This window comes from Anthonomus grandis, chromosome 6 (assembly GCF_022605725.1).
Source record: "Anthonomus grandis grandis chromosome 6, icAntGran1.3, whole genome shotgun sequence".
Taxonomy (NCBI): Eukaryota; Metazoa; Arthropoda; class Insecta; order Coleoptera; family Curculionidae; genus Anthonomus; species Anthonomus grandis.
In genome coordinates this window covers 14781225-14800190 of record NC_065551.1, presented here as the reverse complement: position 1 = coordinate 14800190, position 18966 = coordinate 14781225, and the positions used below count along the sequence as shown (strand labels likewise).

Below are 18966 nucleotides of genomic sequence, written 5' to 3'. Positions count from 1 at the left end.
TGCGGAAAGTTGGTCAACAGAAGACTTTTCTGAATCATAACTTTTAATTGTACTTTTTGTATAATAGAATTAAAAAAAAACACAAAAAATATTAAATTATAGAAAATGTATATTTTTTTAACCTAAACAATTCGGTTTAACGCCTTTTTATCTAAAATAATCCCAGTTTCCAACTGAAGTTTTAAAATTTCACTAGTGGAGTGCCTCTTCAAGGGAAACCAAACTTTATTAATAAGTCTAACCTAAAAGCATGTCTCAAAATGTTTAATTTTGCAATAAATTTAAGTAGAAAACTTACAGGAGATTCATCACTATGAATAATATCACTAGTGTGTACCTCTATATCTCTTCTTCGACCCCAATAATCAACATAAGCTATTCTAACCATATCCGTGTCATCATTGTAATAAATAAAACCTACAAAATTTGTGGATATCATACCCAGACTGTAAAGAAATACACAACCGGAAAAACCTAAAACATACAAAATTATAAATATATAGTAAATTTTACCCTAAAAAGTCATATCTGAGCACATACTCAACTTTCCTACTTACCAAGAATTGAAACAGTATAAAACATGCTGGCATCACAAAGGCCAAATGCCCAAGAAAGTCCTGAACTGGACACACCAATCCCGGTAAAAACTGTCTGATAAACCTTTAAACGATTTACTAATCCAAAATATTTAATCCAAGGAAACTTGTACACAGTTTTAAACCCTTTGGGAATTTCCTGATTGTGTTTTTGAACTTTTAAAATTGTACCCACTGATTCAGTTTCTGGCAGATTTTGTATGGTCATTGTTTGCTGTTGTTTCTCTTTTAATAATTGAAAACGGGATTTTTTTTGAGGTTCCTGACGGCGTCCTTGGCTTAGAAACATCGCCGGCGTAGTCTTGAGGGTTCTTGCGGTTAATTTTTGTAGGTTGGAGCATTTTAAGCAGTTTAAGAGCATTTTTATAGTGTCTATAAACAAAATAATAGATTGTTTTTAATAATTAAAAGCAATAATAAAGGATGAGCGTACCTAAAATAATAAAGAAATACTATTTTGGAATTAATTATCTAAACTTTAGTCTATATCCTAAGAGATTATAGTATCATAACCTCAAATTTCCACAAACAACTCAAATCAGCTGATCAGTTTATATAGAAAATACTTATTTAAATGGAGGTTGCCTGATTTTCCTATGTGTGTGAAGCTGCGTCCGATCCAGCAACCAAGATCGAGAACGCAGCATATGTCGGTTGCCAGAGACCAATTTATAGTCCGCGCTTCCTGTTATTTTTTTTTTGAAACAATTTATTTAACCACAATAATATAATGTATAACGAGTTTTAACAATTTCTCCAATCAGTGTTTGAAAACACTGGCCCCGAGAATAACAAAACAGTAATTAATTATCTATAGTAAACAAATGTTGCAATGTTGCTTATAATTTTTTATACATAAATTAATTAACATTTTTTAAATCTTTTAATTTTTTAACAAAAAATCTATAGTTATTTATATCTTTTATACAATGAGGTAAACTATTAAATGTTTTAATTGCATCTGTAATTGGATTTCTTAAACCTATGTTAGTTCTTGTAGAAACTTGATAAACATTATTTAGTGATCTTGTTTGATGATTATGTACATTATGGTAAAACATAATATTTATGTTACTTTTTTGTCTGTTGTTTATAATTTTATATACAAGTTTACATTGTTCTATCTCCAATATCACTTTTAATTTGTTTAAACTTAAATTTGAATAAATTGTATTAGAACTTGTAAGCCAATCAAAATTAAACAAAATTTTCAAAATTTTATTTTGCAAAATTTGAGCCTTATTAAAATTAACTTCACCGCACATACCCCATACTGGCAAGAGGTACCTAAAATGTGTGAGAAAGAAGGCATTATAAATTTGAAATTTACTTTTTTCAGACAAATAATCTCTACTCCTATATAAGGCAGATAGCATTCGAACTGTTTTATCAAAAATTTTGTTTAAGTGTAGTGACCAATTTAAATTTTCATCTATTTGCAAACCTAAATATTTAATATTCGACACTTTTTCTAATATTACAGTATTAATATTAATATTTAGATTATTGCTGACTGACTTATTTTTTTGTTTGAATATCATGTATTTGGTTTTCTCAATGTTAATTTTTAATTTATTTGAAAACAGCCATTTAAGATAACATTTTAGGTCATTATTAATAAGTTGTGTTAAAGAAGTTTCATCGGTTCCAGCATATACCAGTACAGTGTCATCTGCAAAGGTAAAATATCTTGCTTTTAGCTTGGCTAACTTGAGATTCAGTACATAAAGAATATATAAGAGAGGTCCAAGAACGGATCCCTGTGGTACCCCGTAGGTGTTAGATAACCATTCACTAATAATATTGTAAAGCTTTACGTACTGTTTTCTGTCATACAAATATGTTTTAATTAAGCTGTACAATACATTTTTAAATCCCATTTTAAATAATTTGTCTAAAAGAATGTCTATGCTTACTACATCAAAGGCTTTTTTTAGGTCTATGAAGACAGCTATAACTATTTGTTGTTTATCTAATGCCATTGAAATACAGTCTACAAAATCCACAACCGCACCAAGTGTACTACTGTTCTTTATAAAGCCATATTGATATTTATCATTCAATAGATTGCAAGAGTTAATGAAAGATAACATTCTATTTTTTATTATTTTTTCAAGAATCTTGGAGAATACACTAACGACTGAAATGGGCCTGTAATTATTCATATATCTTTTATTACCTGACTTAAAAAGAGGTGTAATTTTACTTATTTTTAACTCTGATGGGAAAATCCCTTTTTGTATAGTTTTATTAATTAACCGTACCAAAACAGGTATTATGTATTCTCCAAGATTATGTATGTCCCTAACCGTAATATCGTCATATCCAGGTGCTGAGTTTATTTTTAGTTCTTTTAAAATTTCTGATATTTCCTCTTTATTAGTTAATGTTATAGAAATAGAACTATCATTGTAGACTTCATCAATAGAAAAAATCTCGTTTGATAGTTGAATCTCCGTTTCCAAATCTTTAACTATTGATTCACCGACCTGAGAAAAATATGTATTTAAATTATTTGCAATGTCAAGCTGAGAATTAATAATGTTATTTTCAATTATTAATTCATTAATTATTACTTTAGATTTTTTATTTTTTATTAAGCTGTTGATAAATGCCCATTGCTTTTTAACATTATCTCCAGCTAAATTCCATTGGGTTTGAAAATACCTATTTTTAAAAGCACGTATTTTATTATTAATTTTATTTTTTATGTTTTTAAATTCAGAGATAATAGTTAGGTTTTCGGGTTGGTTAATTTTCTTTTTGTATATTTTATCTCTTTTTTTGATAAGCTCAAGAAGTTCAATATTTATCCAGGTGTTATTTTTACGTATTCTTAATTTTTTTGTATATTGAGATTTATTTTTACATTCATTAATTAAATTAATTAATTCTTGAAAAGTTGTTACGTTAATGCTTAATATTTTTTGTATAAATAAGTTTACAAATTTTTTATAATCTACAGATTTGACTTCATAATCTACTTTTGGTTTATAAAATTGCACAGGTGTTTTAATATCAAGCAATATAAGTTTGTGATCTGAAATTGCATTTTCTTTAACATTAACTTTACAACTTAAATTACCACTATAATCGCTAAGAACATGGTCTATAAGAGATTTTGATAAACTAGTAACTCTAGTAGCGCATTCCTCATTTATCGAGTTATTAATTTTAAAATTGTTTAATGCTATTAAATCTTTGTACTCTTTGGTTACTTGCGAAACATCAAGCAAATTAATATTCATATCTCCAACAACTAAATGATTTTTAGGGTGAGTACGCATAATATATTCTAAATATGGGAAAAAATTACCACTATTAACAGTGGGTGGTTTATATATAACACTTATTTTTAAGTTTTGTTCCCCTAAGCTAATACATATCCAGTTTATTAACTCACCCTTCCTTGATTTCTCAATTTCACGAAACCTAATAGATTTTTTCACATAAATTGACACACCACCCCCCCTACCAGCTCTGCAGGCATGAACAGCATTAAAACCATCCAACTCAAACAGAAATGTTTCACTTTCTTCTAACCATGTTTCAGCTGCCAATAGTACATCCCAATTTTCACTCACAACCAAACACTGCACCAGATCCAGTTTATTTCTTATACTTTGTAGGTTCATGTAAGCAATTTTTAGTTGTTCACGAGGCCTCGCTAGTTTTCCAACTGACTTTTATTATTGATAAGGAGAACTTTTGAACTTTCGTCTTTCCTCAAAAAGATATTACCATCGCTAATCCATAGGAACTTAAAATTTTGATCTTTCTTAAAAGCCTTAGCTGCCATGTATAAATCAAGATTAGTTTTTGTAAGTTCATGGTTGAGAAAGATTTTATTATCCGTAGTATATCCCAAATCTGAACTTTTTAGGCCAAATTTCTTTTTTGATTTTAAAATTTTTGTTTTAGTTGATTCATCTTCAAAGATGACTTTAACAGGGTTATTTTTATTCTTATCCCTGCCCAATCTATAAACAGTAAATTTGTTTACGTGGGACATCAAGATAATTGGCAATTTTATTTACAATTTCAGGTAAACAATTTCAGGTAAATTTAATCAATATAAAGACCGTATCTCCTGAAATTCCCAAGGGATTTTAATAATTTTTTGTCCAGATATTAACAATGAATACCTAAATCGACTTATGGTGGTCTCAAACCTCTACAAACTAAGGTTTTGTTGTGAAAATTAATTAAAAAGTCAAATGTTAAAGAAATTAAAAAGCCTCTAGCTCCCAAAATTCCCAAAGGATTCGAAATAATTCGAATAAAACTTTTTTACGCAACTAATAATAAATATCTAAATCGATTTTACATGGTTGCAAACCTCTACAAACGAAAGTTTATTTTATATTTTTATATTATATTATTTTTTATTATATATTTTATTGTTGTAAAATACTCTGATTTAAAATAGCTAACTGACTAACATACAAGAAAATTTAAAAAATCAAAGAATACTAATATTATCAGTACAATTTTATTATAATATGATGGGTGCGATCACACAACATCAAATGGCTTTATTATTTTGCATGATCATATAATTATAGAAGCACCTAGAGGTGGGAGGAAAGCTAAAAACCAAAATACGGGAGATACGGATTAAATAACAGGGAGCGCGGACTATAAATTGGTCGCTGGCAACCGACATATGCTACGTTCTCGATTTTGGTTGCTGGATATCGATCGGACGCTAGCTTCACACCCATGATTTTCCTTTCCTCTTTATTCCCTGTTATTTAAATGTCATATTTTTATGACAGTAGCATAGAATAAAATATTAGTATGCAAAATAAAATAACCTACAAGTAAATATTTTAGAACAAATCAACAATGATATTGCTAATAAGCAAGGATACTGGAATTCAGTCTCAGTCTTATTATCTTATCTCGTCTTGCTCACAGAACACAAATATATGCCATATGGTCTTGCTAATAAGTAAGTATATGGCATATGCCCTACGACTGTCACAGTACACAGATTGTTAAATTATTTAACTCATATAGAATATACTATACAAATTGACGTTGCCGGATTTCTATTCTTATGCAACCGCCAAATCTTAGATTGAAGGGGCTAACGATGATGGCCAAGAATAATGCATAATTCCATTTAATTTCCTTATAATATGCAAAGTCTATGCATTTTATTACTCGCTAACTGTATTTAAATGATAAAATGATAAAAGCATTCGTTTAAGTACAATCATTTTAAATATAAATTAATTCCAAACAAATATTAGGTTACTGCATACAGTGCGGCTCTTAATTGTCCTTCCCGTCTCTTATCGTTTGAATGCGTTTATATAAAAATTTAAAATTTGGCAAACATCATTAGCAACCTAAATACTACTTTTTGGTTCCTAGCTCATTTTGCAGAACTTCAAAATGGCGTAAATAGAAAGGGAACCCATAGCCAAAATGGTAGCTTTTCAAAATGTAATTTTTCGCATTTTTATTTCCATTTAAAATAAATTAAACTTTAGGTAACACAGAAATGTAACTATTTCGATTGCTACAAAATATATTGAAAATGTGCACCGTTAACTGCAAGACAGTAAAATAATCTATTGGAGAACTATTCACAGTGGCAAGAAAGTGGCAACATCAATATTGCGACAAACATCAATTATTCTTTGACGTAGATCGAAGATAGATGCTGGCTGGGTGACATAGACTTTTTGTTTTAGGTAGCCCCATCAAAAAAATCCAGAGGTGTAAGATCGGGCGACCTAGCTGGCCACTCGATAGGCCGCGACGACCAATTCACCAATTAGGATACGTATTTAATTAGACAATAATATTCTGTAACATTTGTGCTAAAGTGAGGCGGTACCCCATCTTGTTGAAAAACCACTCAAATTCATGCAGATTTTTTCAATAATCTCAAGGGTCAGAGTATCAATCCAATCTTAATCTACTGCATTTTCCAACATATTTCAGTAAAGGTCCTCTGTCAAATTTTGGTCTTTACGTTACACCTGAACAGGTGTGGTAAAGAAAATAAAAATGCGAAAAATAAGATTCTGGTCTGTCATCTGAAGGCTGCCATTTTGCTATGGGTAATAGTAATTAGGGTAAGGTGGGGCAAGTTGACGAACGGGGCAAGATGACGAATTTGATTTTGATGGAAATCATAAGCAAAAATCTGCTGTATATCAAACCCTGTGATGTCTGGTCGGGACCTAGTAATACCTTAAAAAGATGGGTGGCGCTTAATTCACTACATTCGAATTTATGCTTCAAATTGTGTTTACTAGTTACTCGTTATAATCACAGAATAAACCCCAACCAAAGGTTGTTTTGCTATGGTTATAATATTGCCGTACAGTAAAGTAAGTTTATGTGCAAAAAGTGTGGTCAAAACTTTGCCTAATGTTCATTTTGTTGTTAGGACCCAATAGATTAACAATGTAAGTAGCATAAAGTAATTTTATTTATTGTTTGTTTCATTTATAACAATTTTGTTATAAATTCTCTTGGGGGCAAGTTGACGAACTCGTCATCTTGCCCCAAAGAGTTTTTCTTAAAATATTTTTTTTACAGATGGTGCGTAACTATAAGAAAAAAAGTGAACGCCGTTCGTGGTCAGAAGATAGTTTAATTGCTGCGATTTATCGAGCAAGCGTTGTTTACGAAGTGCCTGGACCAACATTGCGGTGGTATATTAAGAAGAATAGGGAAAACGAAATGTTACCAGAAAGGGGCGGCAGATTTAAACGTACTTTTACAGAAGCACAAGAAATTGAACTAACTAACTATATCAATGATTTTAACATTAGAGCATTTGGTCACCTCTTTGCAATGCCGAAACCTTGCCTACGAGTTTGCTGAAAGAAACAATATTTCACACCATCAGTTCAACAAAACTCTAAAGACTGGTTAATTTCTTTCATGAATACGTCTAATAGGATTTAATCGAGTTAAAATGATGAGATTTTTTTATTTGATTTGGCAACTTAAAATAAAACACAATTTTACGCCTGATCGAATGTATAATGCAGACGAATCAGGTTTGTCCACCGTTCCAACTAAGCAGCCAAAAATTTTATCTCCAACTGGATGCAAGAGAATGGCAAAAGTAGCTAGTGGTGAGCGTGGCCGGAACACGACTGCTGACTGTGACCGCAGTCATGTCACATGTCACCGCAGAAGGTGTGTCTAGTGATGATGAACCACTCATCATCAACATAAAAAAACAAACTAAAGAATAAAGCTGAAATATCTTCAGAATCACCTAGTTTATCCGGTTTGCAAAAAATTCCTAGCGTTGTTGGACTTCAAATTGATGATGATAAAGAGAATAAAGGGGAGCAGGAAGATTTAGCTGTCGCAGGTCCATCGGGTCTTCAAAATTTGAAACCCAATCAGCAAATTAAATTTGATGAGATTAGGCCTTTGCCTAAAATAAATCGACCGGTCCTGAAAACGAAGAGAAAGAAGCAAAAGGCGTTGATATTGACTTCTACCTTCAATAAAGAAGACCTTGAAGAGAAAGAACAAGAAAAAAATGATAAAGTTCAGGCTAAGAAAAGAAAGGGTGAAGAAAAAGCAAAAAGAAATGTTTTCAAAAAGACTGGAAAAAAACCTATTAAAGAGGCGCAAAAAAAATCTGATATTTTTTGTCCCAGCTGCGAGGAACCATACACTGAGCCTCCAGTTAAAGATTGGATAATGTGCGATGTATGCGAAAATTGGTGGCATGAGGCCTGCACGAGCTACGAGATCAGAAGTGTGTTCATATGTGACCTTTGCATGTAATCGTCATCTTGCCCTAATATGTTCCTCATCTTACCCCACCATTGGGGCAAGATGACGAAATTGCAATAAGTTTGAAAATTTTTCTTTTTTTAGTAATGATTTGTTTTTTAATTTATGATTATTTTATGAAAAATCAAGTTAATATTCTATGAGTGTATTATACTTTTGAAAACCTTAAAATTATATGTAGTTTATTTTTTATTTTATTTTTTACCTTAAGCTCGTCAACTTGCCCCACCTTACCCTACTTAATATTCTAGGACCATAAAGCATTCAGTGGAGGGCTTTCAAACGACGTATCGCATGACTCCTCTTTCAATTTAATTTTGTTTTTCAAAAAGGCGTCCCGTCACCATTTTGAAGTTTTGCCAAAAAGTAGCATTTAGATTGCCAATGATGTATGCCAAATTTCAAATTTTTATATAAACGCGTTCAAAATATAAGAGGGCTGAGGGGGAAAGGACCATTAAGAGCCGCATTGTATAAGACATAAGTGCTAATAATAGTTGTTTTTCGGAAAATATTTACATGATTTAGCATGTTAATTAGTCAATTATACAAATATGTATAGAACAGTAGCTGTCTAGTGGCGAAAGGGGAGGCTGCTTCGATTCCACAACTACGAGTTTTTTATTTAAGTCTTTTCACTCTTGTTACGATTTTCTTTCGTGAAAAGTATTACTATAATTTTATCAAATACATTTTTTTATGATATATAAAGCCTAAATTTATTAAAAAGACATTAACAAAGTGAATGCCTCTGGATAATGTGTTATTCGACAAACAAGAGATATACGCTAAAATGGGGCATAGATCGAGCGTGATATAAATATCATGACGTCAAATAACACCATTATAAATGCAATTAAAGCAGCAGAAACAAAATGCTAAAAAAATAAATGCTCAACAATTAGTGACCAAGACAGTTAAACAGAGAAACCCCTACAGCAATTCGTTGAGATATCAGTACTCATAATCCAAACGAAATAAATAAGGTCATAGAGGATAATAAAGGAATGAAGTCCCTTTGGAACACCTGCTCAGAAGGCTGAAAAAGTATAAATTAACTACAACTTACTACTAAATATACTATAAAGTACTATAAATTAACTACAAAGTACTGAGATAACAACGGACATATAACAACAAATAAAAAGGAAATCCTAGATATCACCGAAATCTCATTATGAAAACCAAGGAAGCAAACACCAGTACTAACATACCCAAAATTCAAAACCAAGGGTCCGAAGAACAGCTAGAAATTACACTAGGCGAACTGAATGAAAAATAACAATTATTTGGGAAATGAAAAATAACAAAACCGCAGGTTGTTTTTGTTATTTTTCCATAAAAACATGGAGGTAAAACTCTTTATCAAACTATTTCTAAATTTTTCAACGCTTGCCTTTTAAATAGTACAACTTCCTCACAGAATCAAGCCACTATCGTTATTCTCCATAAAAAAGGAGACTTAGGGACTAAAAATTTACAGACCCATAAGTCTCCTCTAGCATATGTATAAACTATTTATAAAAATCCTCACTAAAAGAATCTCTAATAAACTAGACCTATAAAAACCCTGTTATCAAGCGGGCTTCTGAGCAGGTTATTGTATAAAAGCTCATCTGCACTCTTATCGAACGGTGTGTAGAGTACACAACAAACCACTCTTCTTGGTTTTTTCTAATACGAAAACGCATTTAATACTGTCAAAAGAATAATGATACAAGCTTACAGAATGCTGTCTGGACCACAAATATGCAACTATAATTTAGAACACATGAAAAGGCAACAATAAAGTGTAAGAATACACGAAAACACGCAAGACTTTCGTAATCAATGAGGAGTGCACCAGGGAGATGCCCTATCGCCAAAGTTGTTTACGGAACTCTTGGATTATATATTAGAAGAATTAATTTCGCAGATATGGGCATAAACATCAACCCCGAAAAATAAAAATCTGCGATTCGCCGATAATATTGTTTTAATGAGAGATCGATGAAGCTTTCGGGAGATGTGACGAAGGTTACACAAATGCGTCGAGAACAGTGAAGCAAAACACTAACAAAACAGAAACTATGACCAGTCTCGTCGTAAGAGAAGGCCTGCCTCTGAATGGAAGTTTTTTAAGACAAACAGTATCAGCCAAATGGAATAAATTTCTTAATAAATAAATAGGGAAATTTTCGAAAAAACGGACACGTCGATTGGTATCTTTATTTGCCTATAAAAAAATTAAAATGTGTGGCAATATATTAATCTTAAATAGAAATTTCTTTAACGTTACTCAACATCTCGCAACCGTTATTCGTCTTTTTAAATCAGCTAAGTCGAGGAGTTTAATTTTATAGATATTTTGACGTATCCCCATAAAAAAGTCTAATGTCAGATCAGGGGATCGTGCTAGCCATTCCATCGGTCCTCGTCTCCCTATCCACCGATTTGGAAATATTCGGTTGAGGTACCTCCGGACTAGGGAATTTAATCCCGCACCAAAACTTCAATCCCGCAAACCTGCGGGATAAAAATCATCGATCCCGCGGATCCGCAAGAATGCGGGATTATTAACAATATATATATAACTTTTTGTAATAAACCTATTAAACATGCTAATTGCCAAGAAAAGGTCTTATGTCTTATGCAATTATAAACAAAGTATGGTAGATGCAAAAAAGTGTTTATTTCATATACAAAATACATTAGTTAGTGGTTTAAGTACTTAGTTTAAAGGTCATTTGTCACATTGATTTTGGAAGTATTTTCGGAGAAAAGATAACATATCCAAGGTATCATCTTTTAAGTTTGATCTTAGTTTATTGTAAATATATCCTGCAGCTGAAAACGCACGCTCAGCTTCGACACTTGTCGGCGGAATAGACTTAAGTGGTCTGGGCTTCGGTTTGGCCTTCTAAAGACTTCTCTATTTGCAGCCTCTCAATCAAACTCTTTATTTCTGTTCGTAGTCTTGATTTGCTATGAAGTAAAAATTTATCGTCTTGACCGTTGGTAGATGCTGACTGTTGTTGCAGAAATTCCAGATATTTGCCTGGATTTTCCAAATACAGTAACATACTTGTCAGTGATGAACGGCGCTCTTTTATCCTAGAACGTAAAGCTTTAGCCATTTCTTTACTCAATACAGAATTATAATGACTTTCCTATTTGCTGATCATGAATCGCAGTGTAGTTTTAGCAGTAACTAGTGTTGCATCTTCGCGGCACAAAACGCTTACAGCTTTATTTGCAATTCTCTGCCAAATTTTCCTTTAATATAATTTTGCAATAAGTAATTTCTCATGGGAGATTTTGAACTAAAATATTTTACAATTTGTCGTACTTTCTGAATCAGCGTCCTGAAACAAATATATTATTTAAGTTTATTTTAAGTTGAGAAATAGTTTTTTTTACCTGTAACTTGGTAGTAAATCTACCTCTGGAAATTCTTGATCTACGGAAAGGAAGTAGCACTGTTCTTCATCCTCGCTGTCACTGTTGTCAGGCTTGCTACTACAAGTTAAATCTGATTCTATCCACTTTGATCTGTCCACTCTTTTCTTGTAGATATTCTTTCTCTTGATGTGTTTTTTTGTAAAGTACGTCGCAAACAGCTAGCTGCAGTCCATGAGCATAGCACAGTTGATGATGTACTGCAGCACCATCTGTCGTTGCTGCGACAATATCTCGTTCAAGGTGGATGCCGAACTCCTTCAGTTTTTTTTCAATTTCTTAAACATGATCCAAATAGTTGGCGCATATCGATCGATGTGATAAACCTTGCAAACGGTATACCATTTTTAGCTACCATTCGGGACACTCTTTCTTCCATCGACACTTTTTTCTGAGATTGAAAATATTCCGTGATTTTAATTTTCTTAGGTAGCATAGAAGAACTAATGTCATCTGAGCCTGAGCGCTTAGAAATAAGGGTAGACCTAGTAAACGAACTCTTCGAGCTACTGGCACTATCAATGTCAATGTCAATAACATAACTCTCGCTGTTATTCTTGGATTTTAAATTCATATTATGCTTCGTTTGTAAGTGGGTGTGAAGAACTTTGGTAGAACGAGCAGAGATTTTAATAATGCTTGGGCATAACTTACATTTAGCTGTAAAAACATCTTCAGATTTTAAGAAATGTTTCCAAACTAAACTTGAGCCTTTATTCTCTTTATTTCAATAGCCCAGCGGGAAATCCTAGGCGACCAAGCGTCGGCGCTCGGGGATTCCCCTTGGATTTCAATCCGTGCAGTAATGCACGATCCCGCAGAAACTTGGAGGGATTCCGCATTTGCGGGATTGGATTCCCTACTCCGGACATATGGGGTGGTGCTCCATCTTGCTGAAACTATATGATATTAGATGGAATTTGTGCGTTTGCTGGATCAGGATATAAGCTTGTCAAAATTGACACGACATTATTTTGGAGCAGTTTTTAAAAATAATTATTACCATTCAGATTGCCACCGATAAAAAATAAGGAACCTACGATATGATCTCCAACAATTCTTACATCACCATGAAGTGTAAAGGTGCACTCATCAAAAATCAAAACATGCTTTGATTGGATCTTATTGTTATCTAACTTTGCCATTGAAAGAACTCGCCCATTATCTCAAAGAGACCTACGTAAGTAGAGAAAAAATAAAAACTCCAAGTCTTGGTCTCAAAACATCCTTTATATATGTCACGAAGGTTACATATTTCGCTAATAAAGCATCATCAGACGACAATAAACAGACAAACATACGTACAACAAATGCCTACATTAAAACAAAAAAAAAATTGTTCTCTAACTTTGCCATCATTTGCTCACAAAAATCCGTCCTCTTATGAAAATCGTCTTCTATGAGTTCCTAAATTAGCATCAATTAATAAGGATGCATTTTATTTTCTTTTAATGTTCGAATAATCGATGAATTGCTAAGTGGATTTGCCTCAAACTCAAGCATAATATCCAAGTTGCTATCATCCTCTTCTCTAAGGTCGCGACACTGCTTTTTTTGCACTTGGTATCCCAAGTGTAGGAGGAAAATGTATAATTTTTTCATGGAATAAGCGAGCAACTTGCATTTTTGCCCGTGTGTTATAAATATAACCAATACCAAATCTGTAGAATTTTTATTTTGTTTGCTTAATGAGCCATTCTTCTGATAAGCAGTTAACGCAAATCAAACGGCTATGACAATTTTTTACTAATGCAGACACCATAATTTCCAAGGCCAAGCATCTAAAACCAAAATGAACACAATTTTTTTAATCTTATCTCAGTAAGAAAGTGTGTCGAAATGGTTTATGTTTACTTTCCCATTATCAAAATTTCTACATGACACACCCTGTATATTTTTTTTGTTGGGAAAAATAGGCAAATAAAATTACCTGTCAACGTGTCTGAGCGTTTTTTCGAGAATACCCTCATTCATTTATTAGGGAATTTATTCCATTTGGCTGATACATACTGTATACAAGGTGTCCAGGATAAGGATGAAGTGCCTGGGGATCTCGGAAACGGTAGGATATACGAGGTCGGTTAAATCAAAGAAAAGTTACGCAACTTGATCCATAATTAAATACAGTTTCAACCATTTTTAAATTCCGAGATATCCGGAAAAAACCAAATTTGGCAAAATGGGTTTTATTTTTTACCAGCTATATTTTAACCGATACCACCTTTTTATTGCCACTTTTTGTGCTTTACAATTCGATGTATAAATAGTTTAAATTCGGCGTTTCGTGTCTGTGTTATCACCATCATCAACTTTTATTTTTTATAAAGACCAAAAAAACCACATCCTGTGTAAAAAGAAAACCTATTTAAAGAAAATTACAACAAAGTATCACACCTAATATTTCAAAAAAGTTTTATGGTCAAAAAGTCACTTTTTATGAAATTTTGTTGTTGACATTTGCTCTCAGCATTTACTTCATTAAAAAGGTTCGTCTTCGAAAGTTTTTTTGAAATAGCGTTAGTTTTTAATTAATGAAATTACAACTTTAACAAATTAAATTACAAAAAAAGCATTTATAACATATGCTCAAATATTTGTCCAATATTTTCCATGCATAGATAAGCTCGTCTAACAGTTGAGTTTAGTACGTTTATATGCATATCAGGGGTTATGCTATTAATAGCTTCGATCACTTGTTTAAAAATAAAAATATTTATTACTTTCAAACACTTAAAGTTCCTCTTTACTCTCAAAATTTCGCCCATTGGACATAATTTTTTAGATATCCCCTTATAAAAAGGTCCAAAGGTGTTAAATCTGTTGATCGTGGACTCCACTGCACATTATCGTACATCGTAATGCACCTACCATGAAATTGTTGATTTAAGTATTCTCGTACATCTCTGGAATTATGAGCAGGCTCTTCTAAATGATTTTGAAGCAAATTTAGGTAACGATTAGATGTCAGCGAACCGTGATAAATAAATGGCCCTAATATGTCGTATATAGGCCTAGCCAAATATTAAAACCAAATCGATGTTGGTGCCCGGATACTTCTTTTTCCTGCGGGTTTTCTTGTGACCGATAATAAAAATTAAAACGATTAAAAATTCCATTATTTGTAACCATACTTTCTGACCATATTACCTTGAAGGAAAAATTTACGTCTTCTTGACTTTTTTTGGTGTACCATTCACAAAGTATCATCCCCGTGTCTGATACATTGACAAACTCGAAAAAATACTTAAAAGGCTGGTATTTGTTATTTTTTAAATTATATAATTTTTTTCTATTTTCCTTGTTGATGTTGTAGAATCTTCAACAACTATCTGGAATATTATTATTTCTCTTTCATCATTTATTGGCATATTTCTGGTGGGCACAGGTTTTTTGAAAGCACCGTGTTTTTTGAGATTGTGAGGAGGCTTCCTAAATATAGAACGACCAGGCTGGTTTCTTTCAGGATACATATTTTCATACATGTTTGCAACGACATCACAATTTTTCCAACATAAGATATAACACTCCATTATGCCCAGCTTTTCCTCGTTTGATAACCCTCGTTCCATAGCGAAAATGTTTTAAAAAAGAACGAAACTTATAACAAACTAAATTATAAACTACACTTGGAAAATTATAGTAACATAGATCAATAAATAAATAAACAAATTAACTGTGAAAACAATATTAAATTAATTATCCAAAAGTACCGAACACAATAAATGTCAAGAGAAATGTTTAATATTTAATTTATCTCGTCGCAATGAGTGGAAATTGTTTTTCCAGCCCCATTCCTGCAGGGCATGCTGGCCAATTCTGTATTAATATAAATAAGTCATATTAAAAAGAGGTAAAGCTATGGTTTCGCTTGTGCGTCTAGCGGCTGCGTCCAGACGCAACCGCCGGCCGCATTTAACTGGGCTAATGAGATTTAAGGTGTGATTTCCTAGCGACGTCCAGCGTTCGCGGCCCGCCGCGACGTTCAGCAGTAACGACTGGTCGCGGCGATTTTGGGATTTGCTTGAAGTGTCTGGCGTCCGCGTTTCTGTAGTAGTGATAGCACACCCGCCATAGCAAATAGTACAGTTAACTGCAAATCAAAAGTTGCAGGTCGTCAACATGAATAAAAATAAGTTATTAGGGTTAACGTTATTAGAAGAAGAGAATGATGATGACATGAGGTTATTACTGTCGTTGCGTGATAAAACAAGTGAATTGTAGGAATCTCGAAGCGAAGAAGGTTATTACAAGATCTTTATACAAAATCACCTAAATGACGACGATGAAAAGTTTTGCAGCTTCTTCAGGCTTAATAAGGATCAATTTAATTTTCTGTTAAGCCTAGTTCAAAATGAATTAAAGAAGAAACCCACAAACAGAGTAAAAACTCCTATTTCTCCAGAAGAAAAATTGGCTCCGACACTAAGGTAAGACACGTTTTTTGAAAAATTTAAAATGAAAACAACACTATTTATTATCACCAAGAAAACTTAAACAATACAATTCTGTATCTAAAAAAAATATATTCTTCATAGTTGGAAATATTTGTTTTTCGTTGTGTAGTTGTCGTGTGGGTTCACTGAAGATCTTGATGGTTGAGGAGTTTTAACTAATTCATTTGGAATATCTTCTAGCTGACCTGGCATTTGAAAATATACCACTTGTTGAGGAATTGAAGTCATTTGCACTGGTGAACAGGCATTTTGTGGCTGCTCTAGATTAGTCATTGATGCCTGGAGATTTGTTATTATGGTCAAAATTTTTAATTTTGCTTCATTAATTAAATTAGGAGGTAATTTCATTAACATTAGAGCCATGCTTCTCATAAACAAATCAACTTCGTCTTCATTCTGATTATCTACGAGTTTCGAATAAATTTCCATGCGCTCTTTTGACATTTCTTCTAAATTTTGCAGTAGTTTTGATTTTGCTGTTGTGGATTTAACAAATCTTCCTGATAGTGATGGAGTGTTTGATTTACTGCTGGGAGTATTTGATCGACTTGTGCTCATATTTGGTTTTGATCTTTTTGCAGGTATATTCAAATCGATAGATTCCGGTGATGCGACGTCATCAATTTCGTTATCTATCTGTAATTCTGAATCGGTCGTATTATCATCAAAAGTTTGTGACTGTAAATTATTGTCATTTTGACTCTCATCAAAGTTTTGAAGTCGCCTACAATTAGTTTAAAAATAAAATTTATCCATACACAAAAAAGTATCATACCTTCGTTCAGTCTTCACCAATTCTAAAAATTTCAAAAGTTCCAACAGTGTCCACTTGGTAGGTCGGGATGATGCCGCCGAACCAGTTCCTAACTTTTGCTTTCTTTTATTTTTAAAATAATTATCGCGAATATTTTTCCAGCGAATTTTGCATTCTTCGGCTAAAAAAAAAATATTTAAAATCTCAAATATCTTTATATAAGTAGGAACTAGAAACCTAGAGTTTATGAGATATTTTTTATTTTTTAGATTCTTGGCTACTGGAGAGACATTTAGATCCCTGTCATTTGCCTTCCGAATTTCATTCAGCTACATCTCAGTTATTATTAGAGAAACACTGGAAGTTTTATGTTCAACATTGGTACCGATTTTCTTGCGACCATGTAGTAGTGAACACTTAAAGGAAAAAGCGTTGGAATTTTGGAAAAAATTGCATTTCCCCAATTGTGTTGTAGGAATCGATGGAAAACACATTCGAAATTGTTGCCCCAACAATAGTGGCTCCCTATTTTACAATTACAAAGATTATTTTTCAATAGTTCTGTTAGCAATGGTCGATGCAAACTGCAAATTTCTGTTTGTTGATGTTGGTGCTTATGGTAAAGAGGAAGGCAGTTTCATTTTTTCTAATTCACCGATGGGCAATCAGGTGTATTCAGGAAATTTATTTCCAAATGATGAATTTTTACCTAATACAAACAGGAAGCTACCTTATGTAGTAATCGGAGATGAAGCGTCTGTGTAGCTACCGACTGTTTAGGGCCAGACGTGTCACTGAAAATGCATTTGGTCTGTTGTGCCAAGTCTTTCGCATCTATTATACACCAATAGCTGTTAAAGCAGAAGTATGCGATAAGTTGATTATGGTGACTTGTTGTCTTCATAATCTATTAAGAGATGGATTTTTGGAAAAAAAAAATCTTATTACGGATATGATTCAAATATTCCATTGCCAAAGAACATTACTCCATTAACAGGAGGTGGAGGATTTGCTGATGCAACTGGTTTGGAAATCAGAGAAATGTTCGCAAATTTCTTTAGCGAAGAAGGAGCAACAGAGTGGCAAAACGACAGAGTCTTTAGAATTTCTAGTTAATAGGTGTGTCCATATTTTTGTATTTTAATCTTACACACAATTTGATAATTATTGAGCCAATGTTTTGAAAAATATACATACATATAATAAAAGATGTTTATAGATAAAAACAGTTTTGTGTTTTAGTGTCAATACTAACAATTATATAGTGTCCACCATAATGTTCGCTACATATGGGAAATTCGAGCATTTGATCAAGCATAATACATTTTTCCATATCCTACAAGTAAAAAATTCCCATATGTAGGGAACATTATGGTGGACACTGTATAAAATACCAATTGAAACATTGGGAAAAATTAATCGACCTACTTGACCTGCAACCCTACTATTCACAAAACTTGATTCGTCTATATGGAGCGGAAAACAATGAATTTATTCTTAAATACTTACGATTCTTGGATAAAATTACAGCAATTTCTTTCCATACATTTTCCCGAATTTGGTAATCTTTAAAGTCTTTATTTTCATGGTCATAAATACAAGGATATTCACATACTTGATAAATCAATATTTCATCTTCAGCATCTGTGAATTTTTTCGACATTTTGTGTTAATATCTTCAGCTAAAGGGTCTACGTTCGCGTCTCGACATGTTTTTGAGCAGTCGAGACGCAGCCGTTGACGGCCGGACGTTGCGACTTCGAGTCACGACGCTTCAAGGAAAACGATTCCATACAAAATACATTGTACGTGTTATTAACTGCCAGACGTGATTTAACTATCTTAACAACCAAAACGCCTTTTTAAAAAATATTATTTTATTTGAAAATTAATTAATACAAATTACATGCTAATTGTCTTAGCAACTTCAATTGACTAA

General features: G+C 32.7%; 2 protein-coding genes across 2 annotated transcripts; both read right to left on the bottom strand.

Moving 5' to 3' along the window:
• Window positions 1-91: 91 nt before the first annotated feature.
• Window positions 92-1263, bottom strand: LOC126737220 (uncharacterized). The gene is made up of 4 exons (XM_050442008.1): window positions 1030-1263; window positions 558-968; window positions 299-474; window positions 92-242 (listed from the first exon to the last, which is right to left on the bottom strand). The coding sequence occupies exons 2-4, from the start codon at window positions 955-957 to the stop codon at window positions 123-125; spliced, it is 696 nt and encodes a 231-aa protein (XP_050297965.1). The 5' UTR covers window positions 958-968; window positions 1030-1263; the 3' UTR covers window positions 92-122.
• A 10717-nt stretch (window positions 1264-11980) lies between these two features.
• LOC126737593 (uncharacterized) lies at window positions 11981-18695 on the bottom strand. Its single transcript, XM_050442574.1, has 4 exons — window positions 18537-18695; window positions 17049-17208; window positions 16626-16997; window positions 11981-12077 (listed from the first exon to the last, which is right to left on the bottom strand). The coding sequence occupies exons 1-4, from the start codon at window positions 18688-18690 to the stop codon at window positions 11981-11983; spliced, it is 783 nt and encodes a 260-aa protein (XP_050298531.1). The 5' UTR covers window positions 18691-18695.
• Between the last annotated feature and the right edge of the window lie 271 nt (window positions 18696-18966).